At 42.7% G+C, this 18,496-nt stretch overlaps 1 protein-coding gene across 5 annotated transcripts in view; it reads right to left on the minus strand.

Annotated features, from left to right (window-relative positions):
• LOC129713381 (electrogenic aspartate/glutamate antiporter SLC25A13, mitochondrial) overlaps nucleotides 1–18,496 on the minus strand; it is a 133,164-nt gene that overhangs the window by 24,892 nt on the left and 89,776 nt on the right. For all 5 annotated transcript variants that reach the window (XM_055662417.1, XM_055662401.1, XM_055662421.1 and 2 more), the window contains 2 exons: nucleotides 12,165–12,217; nucleotides 11,269–11,349 (listed from right to left, as the gene is read on the minus strand). In XM_055662417.1, coding sequence (XP_055518392.1) covers nucleotides 11,269–11,349; nucleotides 12,165–12,217 — 134 coding nt within the window. The remainder of the gene's footprint in view (nucleotides 1–11,268; nucleotides 11,350–12,164; nucleotides 12,218–18,496) is intronic.

Raw genomic sequence — 18,496 nt, forward strand, 5'->3', positions numbered from 1 at the left:
AACTGAACTGATAAATGCATTCACCAATATTCTCATATATCATTAAAATAATGTTTTTCCACATTCAATCTCTCCTAGTCAATTCCACTGCTTTCTTTCATAGCCTCTTTCACAAATTTCATTTTGCTTTTCTCTACCCAGGAATTACACTTTTCATGTTCCCCATCCATAGTTCCTCTCTCCCTTTCTCGATGCTCTCTCATTGCCTTCTATTCTTTTCACCCCGCACTGTTCTGTTGATGATCTTTCCAAAACTCTTTCAACCAGAATTAATTGCAACATCTACCACTTAACCCATGGAAATACTTAAGCCTTACTCTTTTGCCCATATATCCCCAACAAATTATTTTTCTGAACCATCCACAACTGGAAAATTCAGACTGTCTGCGACCTCCTGTCAACTCTTATGAAGTTTTGTGCCAAAGACAAATACAGATCAGCAATTACTTTCAGGGGATCAGCAAAGGGCATCCAACAGTGCCATCTGACTTTTTGGAGATGAGATGTGTGGGAAACACTGGATCTGTTATAAAGGAAAAGGTAACAACGCAATTGGGAAGTAATGGGTGACACCAAGGCGAATGGAATTTAATTTGGAAAAACGTGTTCATTCACTTTGATGAAAACAGAGAGATATAAAGTCGTCTTTTTAAAAAAGGATAAGAGATTGAATTTGCTTCAGTATACAGAGGGGCCCGCACAGGTTAAAAATAATTTAGTGAGATTGCAACTGTGTACGGGTCAGATCTTCCTACTCAGGCAATAATTTACTTGTGCTATAAAGAGTGCTGCAAAGGTTGAGCAGGTTAATTCCTTGGAAGGTGTTATACTTGGGAGATTAAGAACACCATGGTTATATTTTGTGTTGAGAAGTATAAAAGGTGATCCTATTAAAACATGCAAAATTAAGATGCTTAGTTTAGATGTGAAGTTTATAATTCTACAATGTTTGGGGTCAAAGTCTCAAAATAAAGGGTCAGCTATTCAGGGATGGAGATGCGAAGACTCTTTCTCACCCTAAAGCAAATAATCTTTAAAATTACCCATGATAGATATTAGTAGGTTTTTTAGATATTAAGGGAACCAAAGGGTAAGTTCATACATCACAGGAGCAGAAGTAAGCCATTCGGTCCATCTAGTCAACTCCGCCGTTCAATTATGGCTATTCTATCTTTCCCTCTCAACTACATTCTCCTGCCTTCTCCCCATAACCATCGACAAGCTTACTAATCAAGAATATGTCAATCTCTGCCTTAAAAATAGCCATAAAAATACCTCTAACAATCTGGGATTAGTGCAGGGATGTGACACTAAGACAAAAGACCAAGCTTCAATTTATTCATTGGCGGATCATGCAAGAGGAGCCAAATGCCCCACTTCCTACTCTGGGTGCTCTGACACAAACCTCATGAATGTTAGGGTGACAGCAAGAACTAGCCAAAAACTCAAAACTGCTAAAGAATCCTGTAATGGAGAAGACAGGTTGTAACTTTCTCCTTGAAATGTAATGGATTTGAACAGTTGTTATATTATAATTTTCAAAATAAATTTTTTAGATACTCAGCATTTTAGTATTTTTAATCTACAAACTTTATACCTTTTAATGTTTTTTGAATGTGTGTCTCAGGGATTTTGTTGAAGGTTTGATTATTCTTGATATGTCAGAAATGTTCGCAATATTTCTGCAAACAAAAATTAAAGTTACAATACTTTTAACCTGAAAATTTGCAAGACGTATGTTCATTGAGAGCACAATTTGGCAACATATTCAGCACAGACATTGTGGGCCAAAGGACCTGATCTCAACCATACTTTTCTATGTTTTATGATAGGGTGATTATATGAAGAAAGGTTGAAAAAGCCTATTCTCAATGGAAATTAAGTGAATTAGTTAAACTTAATAAATTATCTAAGATTCAGTGATAGCTTGACATGGTAGCTGCTGAGAGGATGTTTCCTTTCATTGGAAACTAGGAATTCAGAATAAGATGTTGTTTGCTTAAGACATGGAAGAACTTCTCCTCTCGGTTCTTTAGAATCTTTCAGTCATGATTCTTTAGAATTCTCCTTCCCAGGCAGCTGTGGAGGTTATATCACTGATTTTGTTCAACATTGAGACAGACTGATATAGAAACATAGAAATTAGATGCAGGAGTAGGCCATTCGGCCCTTCGAGCCTGCACCGCCATTCAATATGATCATGACTGATCATCCAACTCAGTGTCCCGTACCTGCCTTCTCTCCATACCCTCTGATCCCCTTAGCCACAAGGGCCACATCTAACTCCCTCTTAAATATAGCCAATGAACTGGCCTCAACTACCCTCTGTGGCAGAGAGTTCCAGAGATTCACCACTCTCTGTGTGAAAAAAGTTTTTCTCATCTCGGTTTTAAAGGATTTCCCCCTTATCCTTAAGCTGTGACCCCTTGTCCTGGACTTCCCCAACATCGGGATCAATCTTCCTGCATCTAGCCTGTCCAACCCCTTAAGAATTTTGTAAGTTTCTATAAGATCCTCTCTCAATCTCCTAAATTCTAGAGAGTATAAACCAAGTCTATCTAGTCTTTCTTCATAAGACAGTCCTGACATCCAAGGAATCAGTCTGGTGAACCTTCTCTGCACTCCCTCTATGGCAATAATGTTCTTCCTCAGATTTGAAGACCAAAACTGTACGCAATACTCCAGGTGTGGTCTCACCAAGACCCTGTACAACTGCAGTAGAACATCCCTGCTCTTATAGTCAAATCCTTTTGCTATGAAAGCTAACATACTATTCGCATTCTTCACTGCCTGCTGCACCTGCATGCCTACTTTCAATGACTGGTGTACCATGACACCCAGGTCTCGCTGCATCTCCCCTTTTCCTCATCGGCCACCATTTAGATAATAGTCTGCTTTCCTGTTTTTGCCACTAAAATGGATAACCTCACATTTATCCACATTATACTGCATCTGCCAAACATTTTCCCACTCACCCAGCCTATCCAAGTCACCTTGCAGTCTCCTAGCATCCTCCTCAGTTAACACTGCCCCCCCAGCTTAGTGTCATCCGCAAACTTGGAGATATTGCCGTCAATTCCCTCATCCAGATCATTAATATATATTGTAAATAGCTGGGGTCCCAGCACTGATCCTTGCGGTACCCCACTAGTCACTGCCCGCCATTGTGAAAAGGACCTGTTTACTCTTTGCTTCCTGTTTGCCAGCCAGTTCTCTATCCACATCAATACTGAACCCCCAATGCCGTGTGCTTTAAGTTTGTATACTAATCTCTTATGTGGGACCTTGTCGAAAGCCTTCTGGAAGTCTAGATACACCACATCCACTGGTTCTCCCCTATCCACGCTACTAGTTACATCCTCGAAAAATTCTATAAGATTCGTCAGACATGATTTACCTTTCGTAAATCCATGCTGACTTTGTCCAATGATTTCACCACTTTCCAAATGTGCTGCTATCCCATCTTTAATAACTGACTCTAGCAGTTTCCCCACTACCGATGTTCGACTAACTGGTCTGTAATTCCCCGTTTTCTCTCTCCCTCCCTTCTTAAAAAGTGGGGTTACGTTTGCTACCCGCCAATCCTCAGGAACTACTCCAGAATCTAAAGAGTTTTGAAAGATTATTACTAATGCATCCACTATTTCTGGAGCTACTTCCTTAAATACTCTGGGATGCAGCCTATCTGGCCCTGGGGATTTATCGGCCTTTAATCCATTCAATTTACCCAACACCACTTCCCGGCTAACCTGGATTTCACTCAATTCCTCCAACTCCTTTGACCCCTGCTATTTCCGGCAGATTATTTATGTCTTTCTTAGTGAAGACGGAACCAAAGTAGTTATTCAATTGGTCCGCCATATCCGTGTTCCCCATGATCAACTCACCTGTTTCTGACTGCAAGGGACCTACATTTGTTTTAACTAATCTCTTTCTTTTCACATATCTATAAAAACCTTTGCAGTCAGTTTATATGTTCCCTGCCAGTTTTCTTTCATAATCTATTTTTCCTTTCCTAATTAAGCCCTATGTCCTCCTCTGCTGGTCTCTGTATTTCTCCCAGTCCTCTGGTATGCTGCTTTTTCTGGCTAATTTGTACGCATCATCCTTCGCTTCGATACTATCCCTGATTTCCCTTGTTATCCACGGATGCACCACCTTCCCTGATTTATTCTTTTGCCAAACTGGGATGAACAATTTTTGTAGTTCATCCATGCAGTCTTTAAATGTCTTCCATTGCATATCCACCGTCAACCCTTTTAGAATTAATTGCCAGTGGGGGCACGTACAAGAAGACTGCTAACTAACCCTTCCTCATTACTCAATACCCAGTCTAAAATAGCCTGCTCTCTTGTTGGTTCCTCTACATGTTGATTTAGATAACTATCCCGCATACATTCCAAGAAATCCTCTTCCTCAGCACCCCTGCCAATTTGATTCACCCAATCTATATGTAGATTGAAGTCACCCATTATAACTGTTTTGCCTTTGTCGCACGCATTTCTAATTTCCCGTTTGATACCATCTCCAACTTCACTACTACTGTTAGGTGGCCTGTACACAACACCCACCAGCGTTTTCTGCCCCTTAGTGTTTCGCAGCTCTACCCATACCGATTCCACATCCTCCAAACTAATGTCCTTCCTTTCCATTGCGTTAATCTCCTCTCTAACCAGCAACGCTACCCCACCTCCTTTTCCTTTCTCTCTATCCCTCCTGAATATTGAATATCCCTGGATGTTCAGCTCCCAGCCTTGGTCACCCTGGAGCCATGTCTCCGTGATCCCAACTATATCATAATCATTAATGGCTATCTGCACGTTCAACTCATCCACCTTATTACGAATACTCTTTGCATTGAGACACAAAGCCTTCAGGCTTGTTTTTACAACGCTCTTACCCCTTATAGAATTATGTTGAAAAGTGGCCCTTTTTGATTTTTGCCCTGGTTTTGTCTGCCTGCCACTTTTACTTTTCACCTGGCTACCTATTGCTTCTACCCCCATTTTACACCCCCTTCCTCTCTGCTCTTGTACCCATCCCCCTGCCACATTAGTTTAAATCCTCCCCGACAGCACTAGCAAACACTCCCCCAAGGACATTGGTTCCATTCCAGCCCAGGTGCAGACCATCCTGTTTGTACTGGTCCCACCTCCCCCAGAACTGGTTCCAATGCCATAAAAATTTGAATCCCTCCCCCTTGCACCATTTTTCAAGCCACGTATTCATCTGCAATATCCTCCTATTTCTACTCTGACTGGCCCGTGGTACTGGTAGTAATCCAGAGATTATTACCTTTGAGGTCCTACTTTTAAGTTTATCTACTAGCTCCCTAAATTCATCTTGTAGGACCTCATCCCTTTTTTTACCTATATCGTTGGTGCCAATATGCACCACGACAACTGGCTGTTCACCCTCCCCCTCCAGAATGTTCTGCAGCTGTTCAGTGACATCCCTGACCCTTGCACCAGGGAGGCAACATACCATCCTGGAGTCTCGTTTGTGGCCGCAGAAACGCCTATCTATTCCCCTGACAATTGAATCCCCTATTACTATTGCCCTTCCACTCTTTTTCCCCCCCTCATGTGCCGCAGAGCCACCCATGGTGCCATGAACTTGGCTGCTGCTGCATTCCCCTGATGAGCCATCTCCCTCAACAGTATCCAAAATGGTATACCTGTTTAGGAGGGAGATGACCGCAGGGGACTCCTGCACTACCTGCCTACTGCTTTGCTGGCTATTGGCCACCCGTTCCCTTTCTGTCCTCTTACCTTTTACCTGCGGTGTGACCAACTCGCTGTACGTGCTATCCACGACTTTCTCAGCATCGTGGATGCTCCAGTATGAATCCAGCCGCAGTTCCAATCGTTCAATGCGGTCTGCCAGGAGCTGCAGCTGTACACACTTCCTGCAAACATAGCCACCAGGGACACGGACCATATCCCTGATCTCCCACATGTTGCAGGCTGAGCAAACCACGGGGCCAATCTCCACTGACATAACTTACTCCCAAATTAACTCCATATTAAATATTAAAAAACACAAAACTTTATCCGTTAAACTTTACTAATAAATACTGTACACTCAACTCCCAGAATCCTTAACTCCCAGAATCCTTAACCTGAAGGCAGAAATGTAAAAATGTAAACTCGGTCCTCTTCCACCAATCAGAGGCTTCTACCAGAATCCATCTCTGGAACGTTGTTGATTTTGGTGTACTTACAGCGCAGGTACTCCTCCCCTCGCACCAACGGCTCCCAGGGCCTCTGTGAAAGCAAGCCCCGCGATGTATTTTATACTTACAGCGCAGGTACTCCTCCCCTCGCACCAACGGCTCCCTGGGCCTCAGGGTTTATACAACAAAAGTATATACATTTTTCTTTAACTGGGGCCATGTCTTATTGAACACCTGAGCAGGCCTGAAGGGCCAAGGGGCTGATACTAACACCTATTTATTCCGAACTTTTGAATCAGTCTGAAGAAGGGCCCCGGCTTGAAATGCCATCTTCCATTCCTTTCCCAGATACTGTCTGACAATGTGTCCTCACTTGGAATAATAATATAAAAACAACTATACCTATAGATAGTATTAAAACATCCATTGTCCATTGTCGTTGGGCTCTGTTGTAGGAATAACTTAACTCGCGTACAGTGATTAAGATCCAAAGACTTTTATTGGCATTACAACATAGATAACTTCATCTTAACACATAACTCTAGACTGGGGAGGAAAGGGAAGAGAGGCTTTCTATCAAACTAGTGGGTGGAGCTACAGTATGACTCATAACATGAGTGACACTGATCTGCATCCTCCCTCTTAAAGAATTAAAAGTCAGTACAAAACCATAAGGCATGCATAGCAATTGATAATAAGTTGGAGGAAAGTCAAATATAGCCCGGGTACTTCACAGTGGGCTTGCAAACACGACCAGCATGTGTGCGATATAAACCATCTCCGTTTTTCACCACCAGGGACAGAGTCGGTGGCATGACTGGTGGCGGAGATTGAAACGGCATTCCCGGTGATGAAACAAGGGACTTTGGCACAGGTGGAGGAGGCGTCGCCATTGGCAGAGCAGCTGTTTCAGAAGTGCGTTGTTGTGTTCGTACAGGTGGAACGATGCCTCTGGACGTGGACGGAAGTATACATGTATGGTCTGTATAATACGGAGGTGGAGCCGGCTCATTCACAGGCAGGATAAGTTGTCTGTTATGTCCTTCGGCACTGACCAAATATGAGCGTGGCTCAGAGGCAGTTCCAGAAATTACACCGATACGGTCACGACCTTTGTCAGTATGCAAACGAACCACCTGCCCCTTTGTGGCAGCAGCCTGCTTGTTTTGTCATACCACTGTTTTTGAATGTTACGCTTTTGCTGCAGCCTGGACTGGACTTCCGATGGTGGGACCACCTGCGGGATCAATGCCTGATCAGCCACAGGCACCGTGGCTCGGGTCTGCCTTGGTAATAATCGTTGAGCAGGTGAACCCAAGATGGGGTTGGGGAGATGTTGCGTAGGTTGAGCAAGTCCAAGTACACATCGGAATTAGCTTTGTGGGGTCGTTCCATGAGGTTTGGAACTTTTGACAGCCCGTTCAGCTAGTCCATTCGACTGTGGATATTCAGGGCTGCTGATGACGTGGCGAAAACCCCAGCATGCAGCAAACTCCTTGAAGTGTTGGCTGGTAAATTGACTGCCATTATAAGATAGCAGATTGCAAGGAGTCCGTGGTCTGCAAAATTGGCTAGTGAGTTTTAAAACTACCCCGCGAGAAGTGGGGCTGCTAAGAAAATCGATGTCAAACCAGACGGAATACTAGTTGACAAGTACCAGGTACTGCTTGCCATGCCACTCAAATAGGTCATTTGCCACTGTAGACCACGGGAAGGCAGGAGCCGGATGTGAGAGAAGTGGTTGCTTTTGTTGATGAGATGCCAAGCTATTACACACTTCACAGGATGCCACATTCTCGAGGATGTATTCAGCCATACCAGGCCAATAAAACATGTTTCTTGCCCGTAGGTCGGTGGATTCGGCGCCTGGTGAGCCGCGTCTATGTAAACGGTGAAATCTTCTTCAAATATGCGCCACCGTTCTGCGAGGTCTTCATCAAACACCAGGACCTCTGGTTTTCTGAGAGCAGAAGCCATGGTATAATACATACCAGAGTGGGGGGAGAAAATCACAAAACTCAACAGTCTCAAGAGTAAAGTCGCAAATTCGTTCCAATATAATTATAGACCAGAGGAGTGAGTCCCCAAAAAGTTTTCTGACACCGTACGTGTCGTTGGGTCTCTGGCTTCGTTGCCTCTCCATGATTATAATTGGTTTAACTCACATAACTGTTGGAATTTGCAGCAAGCAGTCGTGGTCCTGGTAGATTAAGATCAGCCAGGTTAAACTTAGCTGGTTCATAATGAAATCTTGTGGCACACCAACCAGCTTCTGTGCCTGCTAGATTAAGGAGGATTGAGACACGAGCAGCAGCAGGGTGAGCCGCGTCTATGTAAACGGTGAAATCTTCTTCAAATATGCGCCACCGTTCTGCGAGGTCTTCATCAAACACCAGGACCTCTGGTTTTCTGAGAGCAGAAGCCATGGTATAATAGATACCGGAGAAAATCACAAACTAAAGTAAAGCAATATAATTAGGCAAGGAGTGAGTCCAAGTTTTCTGACACCATGTCGTTGGGCTCTGTTGTAGGAATAATTTAACTCACACACGGTGATTAAGATCCAACGGCTTTTATTAGCATTACAGCATAGGTAACTTCATCTTAACACATAACTCTAGACTGGGGAAGAAAGGGAAGAGAGGCTTTCTATTAAACTAGTGGGCAGAGCTACAGTATGCCTCATAACATGAGTGGCACTGATCTACATCCATGAACGACACGATGGGATATTTGTGCCATGTTATAAAGCAGGGGGGGTTGGCAACCTACGGCCCATAGACCATATGCGGCCCGTAACTTGAAATCATCCAGCCCACAGCCGTTTTTTTTTTTTCTGCAATGCATTAGTAATAATCTTTCAAAACTCTTTAGATTCTGGAGTAGTTCCTGAAGATTGGCGGGTAGCAAACGTAACCCCACTTTTTAAGAAGGGAGGGAGAGAGAAAATGGGGAATTACAGACCAGTTAGTCTAACATCGGTAGTGGGGAAACTGCTAGAGTCAGTTATTAAAGATGGGATAGCAGCACATTTGGAAAGTGGTGAAATCATTGGACAAAGTCAGCATGGATTTACGAAAGGTAAATCTTGTCTGACGAATCTTATAGAATTTTTCGAGGATGTAACTAGTAGCATGGATAGGGGAGAACCAGTGGATGTGGTGTATCTGGACTTCCAGAAGGCTTTCGACAAGGTCCCACATAAGAGATTAGTATACAAACTTAAAGCACAAGACATTGGGGGTTCAGTATTGATGTGGATAGAGAACTGGCTGGCAAACAAGAAGCAAAGAGTAGGAGTAAACGGGTCCTTTTCACAATGGCAGGCAGTGACTAGTGGGGTACCGCAAGGCTCAGTGCTGGGACCCCAGCTATTTACAATATATATTAATGATCTGGATGAGGGAATTGAAGACAATATCTCCAAGTTTGCGGATGACACTAAGCTGGGGGACAGTGTTAGCTGTGAGGAGGAAGCTAGGAGACTGCAAGGTGACTTGGATAGGCTGCGTGAGTGGGCAAATGTTTGGCAGATGCAGTATAATGTGGATAAATGTGAGGTTATCCATTTTGGTGGCAAAAACGGGAAAGCAGACTATTATCTAAATGGTGGCCGATTGGGAAAGGGGGAGATGCAGCGAGACCTAGGTGTCATGGTACACCAGTCATTGAAGGTAGGCATGCAGGTGCAGCAGGCAGTAAAGAAAGCGAATGGTATGTTAGCTTTCATTGCAAAAGGATTTGAGTATAGGAGCAGGGAGGTACTACTGCAGTTGGACAGGGTCTTGGTGAGACCACACCTGGAGTATTGCGTACAGTTTTGGTCTCCAAATCTGAGGAAGGACATTATTGCCATAGAGGGAATGCAGAGACGGTTCACCAGACTGATTCCTGGGATGGCAGGACTGTCTTATGAAGAAAGACTGGATAGACTTGGTTTATACTCTCTAGAATTTAGAAGATTGAGAGGGGATCTTATAGAAACTTACAAAATTCTTAAGGGGTTGGACAGGCTAGATGCAGGAAGATTGTTCCCGATGTTAGGGAAGTCCAGGACAAGGGGTCACAGCTTAAGGATAAGGGGGAAATCCTTTAAAACCGAGATGAGATGAACTTTTTTTCACACAGAGTGGTGAATCTCTGGAACTCTCTGCCACAGAGGGTAGTTGAGGCCAGTTCATTGGCTATATAGATGTGGCCCTTGTGGCTAAGGGGATCAGAGGGTATGGAGAGAAGGCAGGTACGGGATACTAAGTTGGATGATCAGCCATGATCATATTGAATGGCGATGCAGGCTCGAAGGGCCGAATGGCCTACTCCTGCACCTAATTTCTATGTTTCTATGTTTCTATCCCACCCACAGTCGTTTTTTTTTCTCTCAGTGCGTCCCGGAACCATTCCGGCCAGCAGGTGTTTTTTTTTCCCATTCCTATCAATCCTGTTTGCTGATACAAAGAAAATGGAACTGATGTAATCCCACGAACAGGGAAAAAGGTGCACCTAGAAGAGTGAGCGCGGCAAAACACATTGGCCGCTATGAGACCAACAAACAGACAGACAGACAGAGATGGGCAAGTCCATAATGGCCGTCTCGCAAGCAGCCTGTCGTGGCCCTTCTCTGTTTTTGTTGTTTTGAGTGTGTGTTAAGGGTATGTTTTGGTGTTTCTTCGTATGTTTTATGTAGGGGAGGGGAGGGGGCGGGGAAGAGGGGAAAACTTCTCTTGTTTTGTTGTAATCCGTCCCGACGCTGGAGTTTCGATCATCCTGATGAGAGGGTCTGAACATTAGGCCGTCATCACAGTGAGGAATGTTGATTCCACTGTAGTGGATGTTAATATTAAACTGTGTTGGTTGTTGTTAAATTGTTGTTTTTGCAATGTTGATTCCACTGTAGTCGATGCTTATGTTAAATTGAGTTAAATGGTTGTGTTAAATTAAATTGTTGTTTTTGCAAAAAAAACGCAAAGTTGATCTTAAGATTCTTGAACTAACTACTATGTTCAGTAGACGTAATATTTTGTTAAATATATAAATGTCAAAGTTTATTAACTAGAACCGGGTTGCCAACTCCTGTTATAAAGACTAATACTTACACATCCACCAGCAAGTATTTCTGCTGCAATTGGGATGGAATCATCTCCCCGAATAAACAGGTCTCTCACAAAATCATTCATCTATAATAAAGTCAAATACTTTGAAATAAGTTTTATAGAATTTATCTTCAAGATACATTTAAGTTAAAATGTCAACAGCATCTTAAAAATGTATATATTCTCAATAGTGATAATCACGTAAAAAGCATGTTGATATTAAACACGCACAGAAAATCTCTCTTGCGTAGGAATTTAGAGTATTATTTTCTAAGAAATTATACTTACAACGAGTTTTATTTCAAGAAATAACATTAAAACCAACTCCAGATGATATGGGGTGATTTCAGTTCAATAGATCTGGGCCGATGGCTTACAAGTATCACATAATACCAGCCTTATACCTGCAGACCTTGTGGATCTCTCGCAGGGCAGAGCACAGATGGTATGGAAGAGAAAAACACGGATATTCTTTACAGGATGTGGATTCAGCATTATATTGGGGTTATGGATTAACATTCTATGAGCTTTAAAGATCAAGCATTCTATTTCGCAATACCATAACAACTTAAGATCTGATACTCTGGGTTCATGAAAAGTCCTATTTGCCAGCACCAACACCACTTGAACAAAGACTCACTAATGACAAAATTAGAAGTGAAATTTGCAAAAAAAAAAGTTATATGGTTTTTATGGTATGTATATAAATTTACTATGTATGGTAATTATATGTATAATTAATATATGGTAATTATATATTGAATTTAAGGGAAAAACCGTTCAATATTTCAGCATTCAGCTGCCAAAATTTCAGATTTTGACCTTGAGCACTGTAAAACATTGTGTATAATCATTTTTTATCCAATATACATCTTTAAATATAAATTTACAACACTCACACTAAGTTTTATGGCTTTCTCAGGTGCCACACCCATCACTTGTGGTAACAGACCTAGATTAATGTCAGACACAAGGATTAGAATTAATGTTTCAGTTAATGCAAATATACTTCCTCTTTTGGGGAAAAGAAAGCTATTTAATTATTATTACTAGCATATCAAGGAGCAGCAGCAGTTTTTATCACTTACAATTAATTGTATTTCTACAAAAATAAATTGCCACGTTAAAGAGAAAACTAACATTTGTGCATGGTTAAATATAAAATAAAAAACTGAAATAGCTGGAAATACAACTGCACAACATTAAAAAGAAAAACATGGGGGCGGCAGATGAGCGCATCTGCAAAATAATACATTTGCATAATGATCGACATTTTTTTTGTAGCTACCGAATCGAAGAGTGCCATAATAGATAATGGGCTGTTTATCCATTAAGTATGCACCAGCATTTCTCGTACACTTGAATTGTCTGGTTTAATATAGCTATCCCATTTATTCCACTACATTTTCAATGTTATTTTCCAATAGCACCACAGATCACCCAACACCAATATCGCTTAACGCTGCTAATTCTCTGAGATTAACATAGAAACATAGAAAATAGGTGCAGGAGTAGGCCATTCGGCCCTTCAAGCCTGCATTGCCATTCAATATGATCATGGCTGATCATCCAACTCAGTATCCTGTACCTGCCTTCTCTCCATACTCCCTGATACCTTTAGCCACAAGGGCCATATCTAACTCCCTCTTAAATGTAGCCAATGAACTGGCCTCAACTACCTTCTGTGGCAGAGAATTCCAGAGATTCACCACTCTCTGTGTGAAAAATGTTTTTCTCATCTCGGTCCTAAAAGATTTCCCCCTTATCCTTAAACTGTGACCCCTTGTTCTGGACTTCCCCAACATCGGGAACAATCTTCATGCATCTAGCCTGTCCAACCCCTTAAGAATTTTGTAAGTTTCTATAAGATCCCCCCCTCAATCTTCTAAATTCTAGCGAATACAAGTCGAGTCTATCCAGTCTTTCTTCATATGAACGTCCTGACATCCCAGGAATCAGTCTGGTGAACCTTCTCTGTGCTCCCTCTATGGCAAGAATGTCTTTCCTCAGATTAGGAGACTAAAACTGTACGCAATACTCCAGGTGTGGTCTCACCAAGACCCTGTACAACTGCAGTAGAACCTCCCTGCCCCTATACTCAAATCCTTTTGCTATGAATGCTAACATACCATTCGCTTTCTTCACTGCCTGCTGCACCTGCATGCCTACTTACAATGACTGGTGTACCATGACACCCAGGTCTCGTTGCATCTCCACTTTTCCAAATTGGCCACCATTCAGATAATAGTCTACTTTCCTGTTTTGCCACCAAAGTGATTAACCTCACATTTATCCACATTATACTGCATCTGCCATGCATTTGCCCACTTACCCAGCCTATCCAAGTCACCTTGCAGCCTCCTAGCATCCTCCTCACAGCTAACACTGCCCCCCAACTTTGTGTCATCCGCAAACGTAGAGATGTTGCATTCAATTCCCTCGTCCAAATCATTGATATATATTGTAAATAGCTGGGGTCCCAGCACTGAGCCTTGCGGTACCCCACTAGTCACTGCCTGCCATTCTGAAAAGGACCCGTTTACTCCTACTCTGTGCTTCCTGTCTGCTAGCCAGTTCTCTATCCACATCAATACTGAACCCCCAATACTGTGTGCTTTAAGTTTGTATACTAATCTCTTATGTGGGACCTTGTGGAAAGCCTTCTGAAAGTCCAGATATAACCATATAACTCTATAACCATATAACAATTTACAGCACGGAAACAGGCCATCTCGACCCTTCTAGTCAGTGCCGAACACGTATTCTTCCCCTAGTCCCATATACCTGCACTCAGACCATAACCCTCCATTCCTTTCCCGTCCATATAACTATCCAATTTATTTTTAAATGATAAAAACAAACCTGCTCCACCACCTTCACTGGAAGCTCATTCCACACAGCCACCACTCTCTGAGTAAAGAAGTTCCCCCTCAATACAATACACAATACAACGGTTTATTTGTCACATTGCACAAAAAGTGCAAGTGAAATGATACGTCAGCAGCGATACAATGATAAAGGGCACACACAAAAACACAATACATTTTTAACATAAACATCCACCACAGCATTCATCACTGTGGTGGAAGGCACACAATTTGGCCAGTCCTCCTCCATTTCCCCCCGTGGTCGGGACCTCAACCCTCCGCAGCCGTTGCTGCGGGCGTCCAGATGGTAAAAGGACAAGGTACAAGTCCAGGTAAGTCCAGAGTCGGCTCCTCCCCACCGGAGACCGCGGCTTTTAGTTGGTGTACGCCGCAGGCCGGCGGCCGAAGATTTAAAGTTCCCTCCACGTCGCAGCCGTAAGCACCGCAGTCTGCAGGGCCAGCGGTCGAAGCTCCCCTCCAGGGGTGATGTTAAGTCCATACCGGACCCGCGGTAGAAGTTGGCCGCGGGCCGGCGGTGGAAGCTTCTTCTTCCCCCCGGGTCCCCCACGAGGGATCCCGGGCTGTAGACGCCACGCCAGCTGGAGCTGTGCAGACCGCGGCTTCAGGCTGCCGTCTGCTGCAGGCCAGCGGAACGGAGCGCTCCCCTCCAGCGAGCCCCAGCTCCGTGCTGACAGTCCACGCTGCACCCGCCGCCGGAGCCCCGAGCCCCGGGCGCGTCTCCGGGAAAGGCCGAGCCGATCCTCGCTGTTAGGCCACGGGGGAGGCGACCTGGAAAAAGTCGCCTCTCCATGGAGGAGGCGGCCGAAACGGTTTCCCCCTTACCCCCACACACCACCCCCCACACAAAACACACTAAGAAACACTAAAAACAGACTTTAAGACATACTAAAAAAATAAAAAAAGTTGAAAAGACTAACACGTTGCTGACAGGGCTGCTGCCAGTGTTACCCCTAAACGTCTGCCCTTAATTCTCAAGTCATATCCCCTTGTTTGAATCTTCCCTACTCTCAGTGGGAAAAGCTTATCCACGTCAACTCTGTCTATCCCTCTCATCATTTTAAAGACCTCTATCAAGTCCCCCCTTAACCATCTGCGCTCCAAAGAATAAAGCCCTAACTTGTTTAACCTTTCTCTGTAACTTAGTTGCTGAAACCCAGGCAACATTCTAGTAAATCTCCTCTGTACTCTCTCTATTTTGTTGACATCCTTCCTATAATTAGGCGACCAAAATTGTACACCATACTCCAGAATTGGCCTCACCAATGCCTTGTACAATTTTAACATTACATCCCAACTTCTATACTCAATGCTCTGATTTATAAAGGCCAGCACACCAAAAGCTTTATTTACCACCCTATCTACATGAGATTCCACTTTCAGGGAACTGCGCACAGTTATTCCCAGATCCCTCTGTTCACCTGCATTCTTCAATTCCCTACCATTTACCATGTACGTCCTATTTTGATTTGTCCTGCCAAGATGTAGCACCTCACACTTATCAGCATTAAACTCCATCTGCCATCTTTCAGCCCACTCTTCCAACTGGCATAAATCTCTCTGTAGACTTTGAAAATCTACTTCATTATCCACAACCCCACCTATCTTAGTATCATCTGCATACTTACTAATCCAATTGACCACACCATCATCCAGATCATTGATGTACATGACAAACAACAGTGGACCCAACACAGATCCCTGTGGCACCCCACTAGTCACTGGCCTCCAACCTGACAAACAACCATCCACCATTACTCTCTGGCATCTCCCATTCAGCCACTGTTGAATCCATCTTGCTACTCCACCATTAATACCCAACCATTGAACCTTCTTAACCAACCTTCCATGAGGAACCTTGTCAGAGGCCTTACTGAGGTCTATATATACAACATCCACTGCTTTACCCTCATCAATTTCCCGGGTAACCTCTTCAAAAAATTCAAGAAGATTAGTCAAACATGACCTTCCAGGCACAAATCCATGTTGACTGTTCCTAATCAGACCCTGTTTATCTAGATGCTTATATATATATTATCTCTAAGTATCCTTTCCATTAATTTGCCCACCACTGACGTCAAACTAACAGGTCTATAATTGCTAGGTTTACTCTTAGTCCCCTTTTTAAACAATGGAACAACATGCGCAGTACGCCAATCCTCCGGTACTATTCCCGTTTCTAATGACATTTGAAATATTTCTGTCATAGCTCCTGCTATTTCTACACTAACTTCCCTCAATCTCCTAGGGAATATCCTGTCCGGACCTGGAGACTTATCCACTTTTATATTTCTCAAAAGTGTCAGTACTTCCTCTTCTTTGAATCTCATAGTTTCCATAGCTACTCTACTTGTTTCCCTTACCTCACATAATTCAATATCCTTCTCCTTGGGGAATACCAAAGAAAAGAAATTGTTCAATATCTCCCCCATTTCTTTTGGCTCTGCAGATAGCTGTTCACTCTGACTCTCTAATGGACCAATTTTATCCCTTGTTATCCTTTTGCTATTAATATAGCTGTAGAAACCCTTTGGATTTACTTTCACCTTACTTGCCAAAGCAACCTTATATCTTCTTTTAGCTTTTCTAATTTATTTCTTAAGATTCTTTTTTCATTCTTTATACTCCTCAAGCACCTCATTTACTCCATGCTACCTATAATTATTGTGGATCTCTCTCTTTTTCCGAACCAAGTGTCCAATTTCCCTTGAAAATCATGGCTCTTTCCAATTTTTACTATTTCCTTTCAACCGAACAGGGACATAAAGATTCTGTACTCTTAAAATTTCACCTTTAAATGTGCTCCATTTCTCTTCCACATCTTTCCCATAAAACAAACTGTCCCAATTTACTCCTTTTAAATCCTTTCGCATCTCCTCAAAGTTAGCCTTTCTCCAATCAAAAATCTCAACCCTAGGTCCAGTTCTGACCCTCTCCATAGTTATATTGAAACTAATGGTATTGTGATCACTGGTCCCGAACTGTTCCCCAACGCATACCTCTGCCACCTGACCGCATAACACATCCACTAGTTCTCCCGTATCCACTCTACTAGTTACATCCACGAAAAATTCTATAAGATTCGTCAGACATGATTTACCTTTCATAAATCCATGCTGACTTTGTCCAATGATTTCACCACTTTCCAAATGTGCTGCTATCCCATCTTTAATATCTGACTCTAGCAGTTTCCCCACTACCGATGTTAGACTAACTGGTCTGTAATTCCCTGTTTTCTCTCTCCCTCCCTTTTTATAAAGTTTCATATTTTAATAATCCAAATAAAAATTTCACCCAACCTACCAAATTCTCAAAAAGTTAAATTAATTTACACTACAACTTTGCACTGGAAATTCAACCCACTTTCAGCACCTTGTATTCACATATTTGTTTCAACTAGGCACGTTAAAGCTTCCCTTAATGTCACACGGTTTAAGTTTCTTGCCTGATGGGCAATACTGGGCAAGAAATGAAAATTGCACAATCACCAAAAAATCTGCCTAACACTAACACATTAATGAGACAACTACCCTCCAACAAGTATGACCAGTGGAGGGTTTTCCCTTCACTTGTCAATGACTGTAAATTTACTAGAGTTCCAAGATGTCACACTCATCAAATACTATCTTCTTGGATATCCACATGGACTCAAGGCTATAATACCTGGATCAAAGGCACTCTAGCAAAACCAAACCACCCAGGTTATTGGTGAGTAAGTGCAGCACCTTCCTCCATGTTGCTGATTAAGAATAGCTTGATGGGGCAATAATAAACTGGATTGGGTTTTTTTGAGGATTTGACACAGTTGGGCAATTTTCCACAATGTTATTTAGGTGCACATTTTGCAAATGCTAGTTTGGCCAGAACTGAAGAGCAGCTCTACAGTCAGGGGGTTATCTGACCTCAGATATTTGTGGTTTCTAATGTTCTCACTGGAATTCTGTTCTTCAAATCACATGTCGCGAATCAAATTAGTTTAAGAATGGCTTCTATGATTGCAAGAACTCCAGTTGGAAGCTGGGTTGGATGAACTTGAACGTCTAGCCTTACCAGAAACATACTTACACTGAAATAAAGGCAATTTTGGGAAGATAATTTGGAGCAGAGGGAAATTGAACCCTAATCATGTATTTGAAATAATCACAGACTTTACAAAAGGGTAGACACAACCTCAAATGAATGAAGATGAACATCTTCGAGAAGGTACATCCAAATTTACACTGGTGCAAAACATAAAAGATTAACTGCCAGCTCTGTAAATATCAATACATTCAAGTGGAAGTTTAATAGGATTTTTGACAAAGAAAGTGACAATGCCACTTGACATTTTGCAGAGTAATTCAATT

This window comes from Leucoraja erinacea, chromosome 2, assembly GCF_028641065.1.
Source record: "Leucoraja erinacea ecotype New England chromosome 2, Leri_hhj_1, whole genome shotgun sequence".
NCBI lineage: Eukaryota > Metazoa > Chordata > Chondrichthyes > Rajiformes > Rajidae > Leucoraja > Leucoraja erinaceus.